This window comes from Mustela nivalis (genome assembly GCF_964662115.1).
Source record: "Mustela nivalis genome assembly, chromosome: 1".
Classification (NCBI taxonomy): domain Eukaryota; kingdom Metazoa; phylum Chordata; class Mammalia; order Carnivora; family Mustelidae; genus Mustela; species Mustela nivalis.
In genome coordinates, this window is record NC_139020.1 from 211,825,989 (window position 1) to 211,838,948 (window position 12,960).

The 12,960-nt window shown below is 46.2% G+C and overlaps 1 protein-coding gene and 1 long non-coding RNA gene across 3 annotated transcripts; one reads left to right on the forward strand and one right to left on the reverse strand.

The window, feature by feature from the left end:
- The first annotated feature begins 239 nt into the window (after positions 1-239).
- CD70 (CD70 molecule) lies at positions 240-2,964 on the forward strand. 2 transcript variants are annotated; one of them, XM_082734203.1, is made up of 4 exons: positions 240-312; positions 623-829; positions 1,593-1,626; positions 2,521-2,964. In XM_082734203.1, exons 2-4 carry the CDS (start codon positions 647-649, stop codon positions 2,907-2,909), a joined length of 606 nt encoding a protein of 201 aa, XP_082590329.1. In that variant the 5' UTR covers positions 240-312; positions 623-646; the 3' UTR covers positions 2,910-2,964. The 2 variants fall into 2 exon arrangements, with proteins under 2 accessions (XP_082590329.1, XP_082590328.1); XM_082734202.1 differs by having other exon boundaries at positions 279-423.
- Positions 2,965-5,838: 2,874 nt separating this feature from the next.
- LOC309860369 lies at positions 5,839-11,681 on the reverse strand. Its single transcript, XR_014309331.1, has 3 exons — positions 11,303-11,681; positions 6,405-6,532; positions 5,839-6,151 (listed from the first exon to the last, which is right to left on the reverse strand). It is a non-coding gene; the product is annotated as an uncharacterized lncRNA (long non-coding RNA).
- Positions 11,682-12,960: the final 1,279 nt, after the last annotated feature.

The following is a 12,960-nucleotide window of genomic DNA, read 5'->3' on the forward strand; positions in this document are numbered from 1 at the left end:
CAGACACGATCTGGGGGGAGGAGGGGCACACTTGTCAACCCACTGCCACCGTCAGGAACAAGGGGGCCCCGGAGAGGAAGAGAGAGCTGAAGGGTGTTGTGGGAGGTTCAGGAGAGCAAGCCGGCCAAGTGACCATCCGTCTGCTTTTACTCTCCTTCTATTGGGCAGGTCAGTCACGTGGCCCCACAACGCGCTGGGGAAGAGCTGAGAAGCACACGGATATTTGGGGATCCCCCTGCTTTCCCTGTCTGCTTGCCGTACCCCTAAAGCCCAGCGCAGCAGCATCTGGTCCTTAGGAGATGCTCAGTGAAGGTTTGTTGAATGAATGAATGAATGAATGAATACCAGAAAGCCAAGGGTCAGGAGCCAAATAGGAAGTCTGAGGGGCCGAGGCAGCCCTTCGATCCCTGGCGCACCACCCGGGTAGGAGCCGAGGATGGGCAGAAGCTGGGGGTGGGGGGCGGGATTTCCCTGCTGGGTGAACAGCTCAAATCCCTCCCCTTTGCCGGACATCCCCCGAGTGCGTTGGGGCGGGTCCCAGGCAGGTTTGGGCAGGCAGGGGCCTCAGGGCTGAGGGAGGGCTGTCGCTTCCTGTCCTCGCGGCTGCTGGGCGGCTCGCCAGCGCGCGCCCGCCGAGGCAGGGCCGATGCAGCTCCGGCTGAGGACCATGATGGCAGAGGAGGGTTCTGGCTGCCCGGTGCCCCGCCTGCCCTGGGCGTCCATCCAGAAGGTTGGTCTGCCGCTCTTCATCGTGGCCGGCGTGATCGCTGTGGTATACTGCTTCTTGTGCCAGCGCCCTGCGCAGCAGCGGCAGCTCGAGTCACCTGGGGTAAGTCGAAAAGGAAGGTGGAGAGATGCAAACCTGCCACCTGCTCCGTGGAGCGTGGGGACCTCCGGGGGGGGGGGGGCTCGTGGGGGCGCAAGGGGAGGGGGACAGCCGGGAAGAGAATGCGATCGGGCAGAGCCGGGCGCAGACTGAGAGACAGAAAAAAGAAAAAAAAAAAAAATCGGAATGAGATGGAGACGAGTCCTTCTAGTTGGGGAAGAACAGAGACCGAGCCGGCAGACAGGGCATGGCTTCTCTGAATGTCTGGGCTTCGGGCGCGGGAGGAGGTCGGGAATGTCGGTTGAGCCGGGGAGGTAAATCCCGGGTGGGGACCCCGGAGTGCGGAGGTTGCCGCTGAGAAAGGGGCATCCGATGTGGGCATGGAAAAATGACTCGTCTTTGGTGTTCCCCCAGCAGGCTGACTCAGAAGCTGCTGGGGGCTTCACAAAGCCGGGAGGGGGTGGGCTCGGGACCTCCAAGGGCAAGCGACCCACAGCGCGCTCTTCTGGAAACCCCGGACACCCACCACAGGGACCCCCTTTGGGGGCAGCGCAGGGGGGGCGGCACTTCGCCGCGGAGAGACAGCAGGTGTAGGCAGTTCAAACCTACTTCCTCTTTAAAAGCTCTTTTTAAAAAAGTCACCACTCGGTCCAACGTGTTGAGAAGTGGGTAGGAGGACCACCAGAGGAAAGAGAGGTCTTCATTTGGGGGGACCTTAAAGCCTTGATGCTGATGTGCCCACCGGTTTTCTCTTCTTTCCTTCCAGTGGGATATGGCTGAGCTCCAGCTGAACTACACAGGTAACCCCTGGTGCATGTGGGGGAGGCAGAAAGAGAGAGGGAGAAAACAAGAGAAATCGAGATGGAGAGACAGAAAGAGAAAGAACAGGAGAAAGGGAAAAAGAAGCAAAGTAGGGCAGTGTTTCTGGCTCTCTGCTCCTGTACCTTCTCAGGCCCCTGCACTTTATCCTCTGCCTTGGGAGAACTAAACCAGGGCCCATCACGGTCACGGCCGGTTGCCAGATTCCTTCATCCACCCCACAGACCTTAACTGAGCAGCTGCTGTGAGCCGGGACCCCAGCAGGGAAGAGGGCTGTGCTTGGCCTCGTCCGCATGGGCTCAGACAGTAAATGAACGAATGCATAAAACACGCAGCTGCCGTGCAGGGTCCAACCCGCCTCTCATATGTTTTACAGAAAAATAAAGCAGGGCACGGGGTCAGGGCCTGCCAGGGTTCGTTTTGCCACGGGCAAAAGTGAGATCCTCAGGAGCAGCGTCCCTGAGAAGGTGGCCTTAGCTCAAAGACGTGGAGGCGGTGATGGACGGAGCCGCCCGTTGGTGGCCTGTGGGGAAGTGGGGAAGCCATTCCCCTCCTGGGCTCTCTAACCCTCCTCACGGTGGGGCCTTTCCCCGCTCAACCCCAGAGGCTCGAATGCTGTGTTCATTCCATTTGGTAATGGAAGGAAACCCTGTTCCTCTTTTTCTTCTCTGGCCCTTTCCATTCTGGCGGCTGGGACAGAATACGGTAGATGGGAGGGCGCTACCCCAAGATCTCATCCCCCCCCCCCACCAGAGGCCCCACCCAATACCATGACCTTGGGCGTTAGGTCTCAAACCAGGAATCTTGGACACCTGGGCTGTAGCGCTCCTTCCCTAAACCACCGACCCCCCACCTCCCCGCCACTCTGCCTCTAGGTCGGCGGCGAGATGGCAGGTTACGCTGGCTGGGAGGCCCCGCCCTGGGCCGCTCCTTCTTGCACGGCCCCGAGCTGGACAACGGGCAGCTGCGTGTGCGACGCAGTGGCATCTATAGGCTGCACATCCAAGTGACACTGGCCAACTGCTCGTCCTCCCTGTGGGCCACCACGCGCCACAGGGCCACCCTGACGGTGGGCATCTGCTCCCCGGCAGCCCACAGCATCAGCCTGCTGCGTCTCAACTTTCACAAAGGCTGTGTGGTCACCTCTCAGCGCCTGACACCACTGGCCCACGGGGACACGCTCTGCACCAACCTAACCCTGCCCCTGCTGCCATCCCCAAACGCTGATGAGACGTTTTTTGGGGTTCAGTGGGTGCACCCCTAATTATTGCCCCTCCTGACCCAGATCTAATAAAAATGCTTTCTTTTTTCTTTGTGTATCTCTGCAGTATAGCGCCTTATAATAAATATCTATTGGGTCTTTGTCTTCATTTCTGGCACCAGAGCTCTAGTGCCAGAAAACCCTTGGAATTTCCTAAGTGTTGAGAATGATAAAGGCGTCTTCTGTTATGCTAATGAGTGACTTTGGGAAAGCCCTCTGTTCACCTAGGGTCTGGGGCCAGGTTGCCAGGGGAACCAACCAAGGAATTGGGGGTTGGAACTTTCAGTTCCCGCCACCAGAAACCTGCGTCAGGAAGCCTCCTTAAAAACACTGGAGAAGGGACACCTGGGTGGCTCAGTGGGTTAAAGCCGCTGCCTTCGGCTCAGGTCATGATCTCAGGGTCCTGGGATCGAGCCCCGCATCGGGCTCTCTGCTCAGCGGGGAGCCTGCTTCCTTCTCTCTCTGCCTGCCTCTCTGCCTACTTGTGGTCTCTGTCAAATAAATAAATAAACTCTCTAAAAAAAAAAAAAAGCTGGAGAAGGCGGAAGGGAGGGAAAAAATGAAACAGGATGGGGTAAGGAGGGAGACAAACCACAAGAGACTCTTAATTTCATGAAATAATAAACGGAGGGTTGCCGGAATGTGGCGGGTGGGAGGGACGGGGTGTCTGGGTGACGGACACTGGGGAGTGTATGTGCTATGGTGAGTGCTGTGAATTGTGTGAGACTGAGGACTCACAGACCTGTACCCCTGGGGCAAATAATACATTATATGTTAATTAAAAAAAATTTTTTTAACGCTGGAGGATGGGGTTAGGAGAGCGTCAGGACTGGTAAAGGGTGGCTTGCTTGGAGAGAACATGGAGGGGTCTGCTGGAGGTTCACTAACCACTTGTAGCTTGGCGCTGCCTGATTCAAACTGGTCGTTTTTTAACTTTTTTTTTTTTTTTAAATCTGGGTGCCTGGGTGGCTCAGTCATTACGCGTTTGCCTTCAGCTCAGGTCATGATCCTGGGGTCCTGGGATGGAGCCCTGCACCAGACTCTCTGCTCAGCAGGAAGCCTGCTTCTCCCTCTCTCACTCCCCCTGCTTGTGTCTCTTCTGTGTGTGTGTCTTTCTGTCTGTCTGTCTGTCTCTCAAATAAATAAATAAAATCTTTCAAAAGAATTTTTTTACTTAATTTAGTAGAGAGTGTGCAAGCACAAGCAGGGGGAACAGCCAGCAAAGGGAGAAGCAGGCTCCCCCGCTGAGCAAGGAGCCAGGTGCGGGGCTTGATCCCAAGACCCTGGGATGGTGACCTGAGTCAGAGGCAGATGCCCCTCAAATTGGTTTTTGTTCAAATAAATTCTTAAAATGTCTATTTGCCTCAGTTTATCTTTTAACAGATCTCTATAGTATTTATCACCTTTGGACATTTTAGAGGGATCCACTTAGTTATTTTCCTTATTGTCTGTCTTCCTGCTACAACCAACTAGAATGAAGAATTGGGGAGGCCAGGGACTGCGGTCTCTGCTGTGTAGAGGGAATTGCTTGGCACATACCTTTGAGTGAATGAATGAATTCTATCAGCTAGAAAACCACCATCATGACTCCACAGAGCAATGTGCCCACTTAGCACCTGCATCTTGATTTTTTTTAAGATTTTATTTATGCATTTGAGATGGGGGTGGGGGCGCACAGGGGGGCACAAAGTGGACTCCCCACTGAGCAGGGAGCCTAATGCAGGGCATGATCCCAGGACGCCAAGATCAAGACCTGACCCAAAGGAAGATGCTTAACTTACTGAGACACCCAGGCCTCCCTGCATCTTGATTTCTATTACCATTCTCTGTTCAAAAGAAATCAGGGCTCCTTTGAGAAATGGCTGATTGTAGTAGTGGGACCCAAAAATTTGCAAGATAACCATGGAGCATTGTGTACGGGGCAGAAATAAGGATGTCCACGAAAGAAAGAAAGGAAGGAAAGGAAAGGAAAGAAAGAAAAAGAGAAAAGAGAAAGAAAGAAACAAAGAAAGATGGATGTCATATTGGTCTGTGTATGTCACAGGAGCACAGAAGGGAGCTGACAAAGCCTCCAATGACTAAAATTGGAATAATTTGAGCGATAAAATAAATAGAATCATACTGAATAACTAAAAATATAAAATAAAGGGCGCCTGGTGGCTCAGCGGGTTAAAGCCTCTGCCTTCGGCCCAGGTCATGATCCCAGGGTCCTGGGATCGAGCCCCACATCGGGCTCTCTGCTCAGTGCAGAGCCTGCTTCTCTCTCTCTCTCTCTCTCTCTGCCTGCCTCTCTGCCTACTTGTGTTCTCTGTCAAATAAATAAATAAAATCTTTAAAAATAAAATAAAATAAAATAAATATTCATGAGTCCGTATTGATCTAAATAGGTGATTCAGTACATAAATGGGGAAGAAGAGACAAAAACCTTGTGCAGATTTTCAAATTTATGTCGTTAACCTTAAAAGTGAAACTGCTGGTTATGTGCGGCCTGAGTGACTCAGTCTGTCGTTAAGCAACCCATTCTTGGTTTCAGCTCAGGTCGTGATCTCAGGGTTTTGTTTTGGTTTGGGGTTTTTGGTTTTTTTTTTTTTTAAAGATTTTATTTATTTATTTGACAGACAGAGATCACAAGTAGGCAGAGAGGCAGGCAGAGAGAGAGGGGGAAGCAGGATCCCTGCTGAGCAGAGCCCGATATGGGACTCGATCCCAGGACCCTGAGATCATGACCTGAGCCGAAGGCAGAGGCTTAACCCACTGAGCCCCACCCAGGTGCCCCGATCTCAGGGTTTTGAGATCAAGTCCCACATCAGGCTCCTTGCTCAGCACAGAGTCTGCATGTCCCTCTCCCTCTTCTGATCCTTCTGTTCTCTTACTCTCTCTCTTTTTCTCTAAATAAATTAACAAAATCTTAAAAAAAAAAAACTGCCAGTTGTTTTACCAACGAAAAATGGGTTTACTCAGGAATAGCAGAAAACTTCAATCCACAACAAGCAAGCTATAGCAAAACTATAGGAATGTTTGCCAAACAAAGGAAAGGATTGCTCTTCACAGAGGAAAGCAGGAGATTGGGAATGTTGGCATAAATACAGAGTCCATTGGAGTAACCTGGGAGGCTGAAGTATAATGGCCTCTCATCGGGTGAGCTGTGAGTCTCCTGCCAGTTACACTGCTGTCAAGGTAGGGGCAAAACTTCCTTCCTCCTGCTAGTGTAGTAAAGTGTATCCATGTGCAAGGTGTGGCTCCTCCTGTTGGATTTACAACGAATGATGAGTGTTAGGAAATGAGAGCCCTCCCTGCCACACATCCCAACTCCATTTTAATGAGGTTTCCCTTTATAATTTTCACACTGTAGCTACTCCATCCTAAAGGAGGACAGGACAACTCCCCGCTCTGTAGATGTGGGCTCTACAGAGTGACTTCCTGCCAAAGCGGACAGAATGGAGAGTACAGAGATGAGGAGTAATTTTACAGTGGACCTGTAAAACCTGACCCACACACCTCAGCCAGGTGACCAAGACCACCATCAGCAGTGATAAGACATTGCAACACCACACACTTCCAATATGAGAGAATGAGGACATTTCACCTCTGGGTTCTTCCTCTCAAAATCCGTCACCCCAGTCAAACTAGGAGAAAAAAAAAAAAAATCAGATAAATTCCAAGAAGGAGACATCCTACAAAATACCTGACCAGTTCTCTTCAGAATGCTCCAAGTCACCAAAAACAAAGAAAGTCTGAGAAACTGTCACAGCAAAGAGGAACCTAAGGAAATGTGATAACCAAATGTACTTGGGAATCATGGATGGGATCCTGGGCAGGAAAAGATGTTAGGGGGAAAGCAAAGGAAATCTGAATCAACTATGCGATTTAGTTAATAATGATGTATCAGGATTGGTCCATGAGTTGTGGGAAGGTTCTATTATCAAGATAAGGTATTAAAAATAGAGAAACTGTGAGCATGGAAGTATACGAGAAGTCTATACTCTGCTCAACTTTCCTATAGATCTAAAACTGTTCTAAAAAATAAAGTTTATCAGTAAAACATAAAGTAATGAAAGTTGCCTCAGTGGAGGGTGGTGTAGTCAAGAGAGAAATTCTGAGTTTCAAAAGTTTAAACAGTGGACTTGTGAAATCCTAGCTTCCAAGGTGATCTCCACAGGGCATACAAGATGATGTCATTTAGATGTAAATTTCTACATTTAGTACACCCTTGCTGATACCAGCACTATTAAATGTAGCCACAGGTAGAAGAGTTAACAGTGACTCATAAGACAATAGAAAAGATCAATGAAATTAAGAGCTAGCTCTTCGAAAAGTAAACAAAATACACAAACCTTTAGCAAGACTCACCAGGGGAAAAAACAGAGAAGACTAAAATAAATAAAATCAGAAATGTGAGAGAAGGAGACATGACAACCAGTTCCACAGAAATACAAAGGATCATGACAGGACTCAAACAATTGGAAATTTATCCTATGTTCATAGATTGGAAGAATTAATATTGTTAAAATGTCCATATCACCCATATCTCCCATAGCTGGATTCAATGCCATCCCTATCAAAATTCCAATGGCATTTTTCACAGAAATAGAAAAAAAATTCTGATTTATATGGAACCATAAAAGACCCCAAATAGCCAAAGCAATCTAAAAAAGAAAAGAAAAGGTAAGAAAAGGAATACATTGCAGGCATCATACCTACTGATTTCAAATTATATTATAAAGCTATAGTAATCAAATCAGTATGGTATTGGCATAAAAACAAACACATGATGTCTGGAACAGAATAGAGTCTGGAAATAAATCCATGCATATATGGTCAATTAATCTATGAGAAAAGAGCCAAGAATATGCAATGGAGAAATGATGGTTGTTTTTGAGAAACCTGGATAGCCACATGCAAAAGAATGAAACCAGACCCCTATCTTACACCATATGCAAAACCAACTCCAAATGGATTAAAGACCTGAAACCATAAAGCTCCTAGAAAAAAATGCAGGGGATAATTTCCTTGACACTGGTCTTGGCAATGATTTTTGGATTTGCAGCTTTTAAAAATTTTCCAAAAGTAAAACATGCCCGGTGGCAAAAATCCCAGCAGACCAAAAGAACATAAAGTAAAACAAACAACAAAAAAAAAAGCGCCAGATTTTGTATAGTCCTTCCATTGATTTACCTGTTAAAAGGATCACAGACCATTTTACAATACATCCTTCCAGATGGCTTGCTAGTAGATCTGAGTTTCAAGAGGACAGCTCGTCTAAGTGAGTATGGGAAGGAGAGCTATTCTGAGGGGCGTAGAGAGTTATCTCTTGTGGTTTTGATTTTCATTTCCCTCATGATGAGAGATGGTGAGCATCTTTCATGTACCAAATGACCACCTATATGTCTTCCTTGGAAAAATGTCTAGTCAGGTCCTCTGCTCTTTTTTTTTTTTTTTTAATTGGATTTTTTTTCATTACTGTGTTTTGTGAGTTCTTTATATATGTTGGATACTAATCCCTTCAAATATACGGTTTACAAATATTTTCTCCCATTCCTTGGGTTGCCTTTTCATTTTGTTGATGGCTTCCTTTTCTGTGAAGATTTTTACCTTGAGATCGCCCCATTTGTTTCTTTTTGCATTTGTTGCCTTTGTCTTTGATATTAAATGTTCAAGACTTTAAACATTTGAGTTGATTTTTGCAGACGGTTGTAAGATAGAGGTCTAGTTTTGTTCTTTTAGCCCAGTGAGAACTATTTCACATTCTGACCTTCAGAACCATAAGAATGTAAACTTGTGTTGTTTTAAGCCATGAGGTTGGTGATCATTCATTATAGGCAGCCATGGGAAATAACACCTGCCCTCCCATTTGCCGTAGTGTTTGGGGTTCCATTCTCTCATTAGCTCCTGCTTCTCTCCTCGCCTCCCACAGCCCTTGTCTCTTTCTTCATAGATCTCACTCCCTTGTCTCAAAATTCTGCTGACATTATCAGGCAGAGTACCTGAGTTCTACCATCATTGATATCCAGGGTTATAGGGTTTCACAATCACCAAAGATTATATATCTAGAGGTTTTCATAAACAAAAAGACCGTCAACCATTTTCAGAAATGAATTGGATCCCTCCACTTGAAATCAAGGGGCCATTGTTAGGATCATGAGCTTCACAATGGCAGAAATGGAGAGGGTTCTGGGGTCTATGGTGAAGTAGAAAATGAGTCTAGAGCCAGGTTAGGCAGAACGTTGAATGCCAGACTAAGGACTAAGGATTTATTGCCCAGAGAGGAAGGGAGTCATTGAAGGTGTCAGAGTGAGGAGGAATGTGATTGAATTTGTAGTTTTAAAAGGTCATTCCAGGAGCCTTCAACACAATCCTCTCCACTGCAGGACTAGATCACATTCTCTCCTTCTGCACCCCTGGTACTCTCCTTCACCTCGCTGTCTACAAATAACAGCTCTACATGGGAGCGTTTGCTGACTCTCCATTAGGACCAGGGCAGCCTTGTTTACTTTAGACATTAGAGTATCTGTGGTTTGGCAAGAGAATGAGCATAATAATGATAGAGGAGAAAAGGTAAATATTGGTTAAAGAAAAAAAAGAAAAACTCTGCATCATTAGTTGTGAGGGAAATGTGAATCGAGACCACTGTGAGATACCGCCGCACACCCCCTGGGGTTGTTACAATACAAAAAGACGGACAATAGAAAATGCTGGCAAAGATGGATAGAAATTAGAACTGGGATGGTTAACTTAAGGTGTCCGCTTGACCAGATCGTGGGATGGCCACATACCTGATTAGGCATGATGTCTGGATGTGTCTGTGAGGGTGTTTTGGAAGAGCTTAGCTTCCGAATCTGTAGACTGCAAAGGGAGCACTGCCCTCCCTGATGAGGGTCGGCCTCATCTAACCTGTGGAGGACCTAAAAAGACCAGAAGCAGAGGAAGGAAGGATCTATGTCCTTCCTGACTACCTCACTGAGCTAGGCCACTGGTCTTTTCCTGCCCTTGAACTGTGATGTCCACCAACTCTTCTGGTTCTCAGGCCTTTGACTTGGACTCGAATTACATCAAGAGCTCTCTTCAGTCTCAGGCATGAAAATGACAGACCATGGGGCATACTCTCATGAGCCAATTTGTCATATTAAATCTCTTTCCAGATGCATATTTCCTGTAGGCTCTGTTTCTCCAGTGAACTCTGAAGTAGGAACATTCATACAAGTACTGGTGGGATTCTAAGATAATTCAATCTCTGTGGAAAACAGCCCAACTGTTCCTCAAAAATTAAACACAGAACCACCGCATGATGAAGAATTTCACTCCTAGGTATGTACCCAAGAGAAATAAAAACACATGGTCCACACAAAAGCTTGTACAGTAATTTCACCATACCATTATTCATAATAGCCCCAGAATTGAAACAACCCAAATGTCCTTCAACAAATGAATAAATACACAAAATGTGGTCTGATAGGCACTGGTTAGCAGTTGAAGAATGAAGTACGGAAACGTATTACAATATGAACGAACCTTGCAAAGAGGATGCAAAGCAAGAAAAGTCAGATACCAAAGACTACATATTATATGATACCATTTATATGGAATGTCCACAACAGAAAAACCTATAAAGACAGAAAGTAGATTAGTAAGCATTCTTCAGAGAAACAGAATCAACAAGAGACGCAAAAATATAGGAGATTTACTAGAAGGAATTAGCTTATGCAATTGTGGAACCAGATGAGTCAAGAGCTGTAGTTGGTGAGGTGGAGACCACAGAGAAGCAGTTGTTTGGTGCAGTCCAGGGCCCCACAGTCTCAGGACTGACTGAAAGAGCCAGTGTTCCAGTCTGAGGATGAAAGCATGAAATAAAATCCAAGTTCAAAGGCAGACAAGAGTTCCCTCACACGCCGCCTTTTTGTTCTACTCAGGTTTCAGCTGATTAGATGAGACCCGCCTTAATTAGGGATGTTGTTGTCATTTTTAAGATTTTATTTCTAAGTCACCTCTACACCAAATGTGGGACTCAAACTCATAACCCCAAGATCGAGAGTCACGTGTTCCACCAACCCAGCCAGCCAGGAGCCTCCCATTTTAACATTCTTGGCGTGCCTCTTTTGATGGACGATGGTAAAAATCAAAGAAAGCAAGCTGAGAAAGAAAAAAATGTGTCTTTTTCAATTTCTCCAGATACTGACTCAAAGACCATGCTTAGACGTTATCTAATCTGAATTCCCCTTCTCCCCATCCTGGACCTCACCCCCTCTAGGACCTAAGTGAAACGATTTGAATAAAGATAGCTCAGATTTCCCCAGTTGAGGCAACCGCACCCTTCAGTATGATGCAAGACACCAGTGTCCCCACATTCTGTATTTCTTTACCCCTTGGTGGTCGGAATGAGTACATGGGCAGAGACGTACCTGTGGTAGTATCAGTTCCTCAGCGAGGGTATTGTCGTCCAAGGGCACAGCCCTTAAGGATTTAAAATGTGTGAGACTTAAAGCCATCAGAGAGTGAGATCTCCCCCAACATGGGTTCTAGGAGAAGGTGGCAGAATCCTTCAGCCTTTGTGAAAACCGATCCACTGACTTTTCCTCACATTCCATCTGTTCTCCACTGGAATCACAGAAGACCCAGAGAATTTAAAAAAATCTATGCCGGCAGATCTGGGGCAGACCCTTCTCCTCTCTCCCCTACCGCAAGATCACACTATGGTTGTGTGGTTCTTTCCTCCCTTAGAATTAACTCTATACTGTGGGGACTCTTCAATATCGTTATGCAAATGGGCCCAGATAGAATGGTGCCCCAACGCCCAGGAGACAAGCCCAGACATGCCTGGACTTTGTTTAGCTTGAGCTGCATCTGAACTCCCAGGCTCAAATACAAACCGAAAACACTTAACACAGCCTTTTATAAGGTCCTCCAGCCCTGGAATGTTGGATAGCTGCCTAACATAGATATATAATGAAATTTGTCACTGAGAAAAATGAAGACAATGGTTAGCTTTGCTTAATGTTTAAGTTTTTATTTAAGTCATCTCTACACCCAGCCTGGGGGTCCCTGAGGTCCAGAGTCATATGCTGAACCAGCTGAGCCAGCCATCCCAGTAAGTAATCTAAACATAACTGTTAAGAACAAGTGAATGAAATAAATATGAGCTGAAAGTTTATAAATGAACGTTTTAACAATGATTATTTTTTTATATTTTATTTATTTATTTGACACTGAGAGAGAGAGAGAGAACAGAAGCAGGGGGAGCAGCAGGCAGAGGGAGAGGGAGGAAGCAGGCTCCCCGCCGAGCAGAGAGCCCGATGTGGGCCTCGATCCCAGGACCCAGAGATCGTGACCCGAGTCGAAGGCAGAGGCTCAACCCCCTGAGCCACCCAGGCGCCCCAACAATGATTATGTTTTATAAAGTGACAGATATTCATTGAGTATCTAGATTACTTCCAAATAAGAAAATATAGTGAAATATTAATCGCCAAACATAACTCTTAGTTTACCTGCCTTTGGCTTCCTATTCAAATGAAAGAATTTGGGGGAGGGGGGTCTATTAGTAAAAAATGCACCACATTGAAAATTGTAGAAAATTATATGCTTCTAGAAGTAATGAAAGAGTATATTCATAATTTGCCAATCTACAGAATGTTGGTATGTAATACTTCATAATTGCCTGCTTTTTAGTTTTCACTAGAAATTAAGATTTCTAAGAAGTAGGAATTCCAACTAATGTATATAATTCAAAGTACTAGAAAGAATTCCCCAAACATGGAAGAGAAGATTCCCCTCCCCTGAACCATGTATGTCTGGGTAGACACATAGACCATCACTCTGTCTGATTAAAAAAAAAAAAAAAAAAAAAAACAGACTTAGTATGGAGAGACTTCATTTAAGAGTTCTTACAAGGGGGCAGGAGAAGATATCGAGATGAGTATTGGGATAGGAGAACTCTGAGCATTAAGTCTTCAAGCATCTCAAGAGTCAGGCCAAGTTTTTCTTTTCTAAAAAGGAATAAACCATGCTAGAAAGAATTGAGCTCTCTGGCACTGGGGAAGGGGATGAAAGGACCGTGAAATGG

Coding starts and splice junctions, on each gene's coding strand:
- CD70 (XM_082734202.1), top strand. CDS start 334: ATGAATGAATACCAGAAAGCCAAGGGTCAGGAGCCAAATAGGAAGTCT. Junction 830..1,592: donor GGCAGCTCGAGTCACCTGGG/GTAAGTCGAAAA, acceptor CTTTCCTTCCAG/TGGGATATGGCTGAGCTCCA. Junction 1,627..2,520: donor GCTCCAGCTGAACTACACAG/GTAACCCCTGGT, acceptor CTCTGCCTCTAG/GTCGGCGGCGAGATGGCAGG.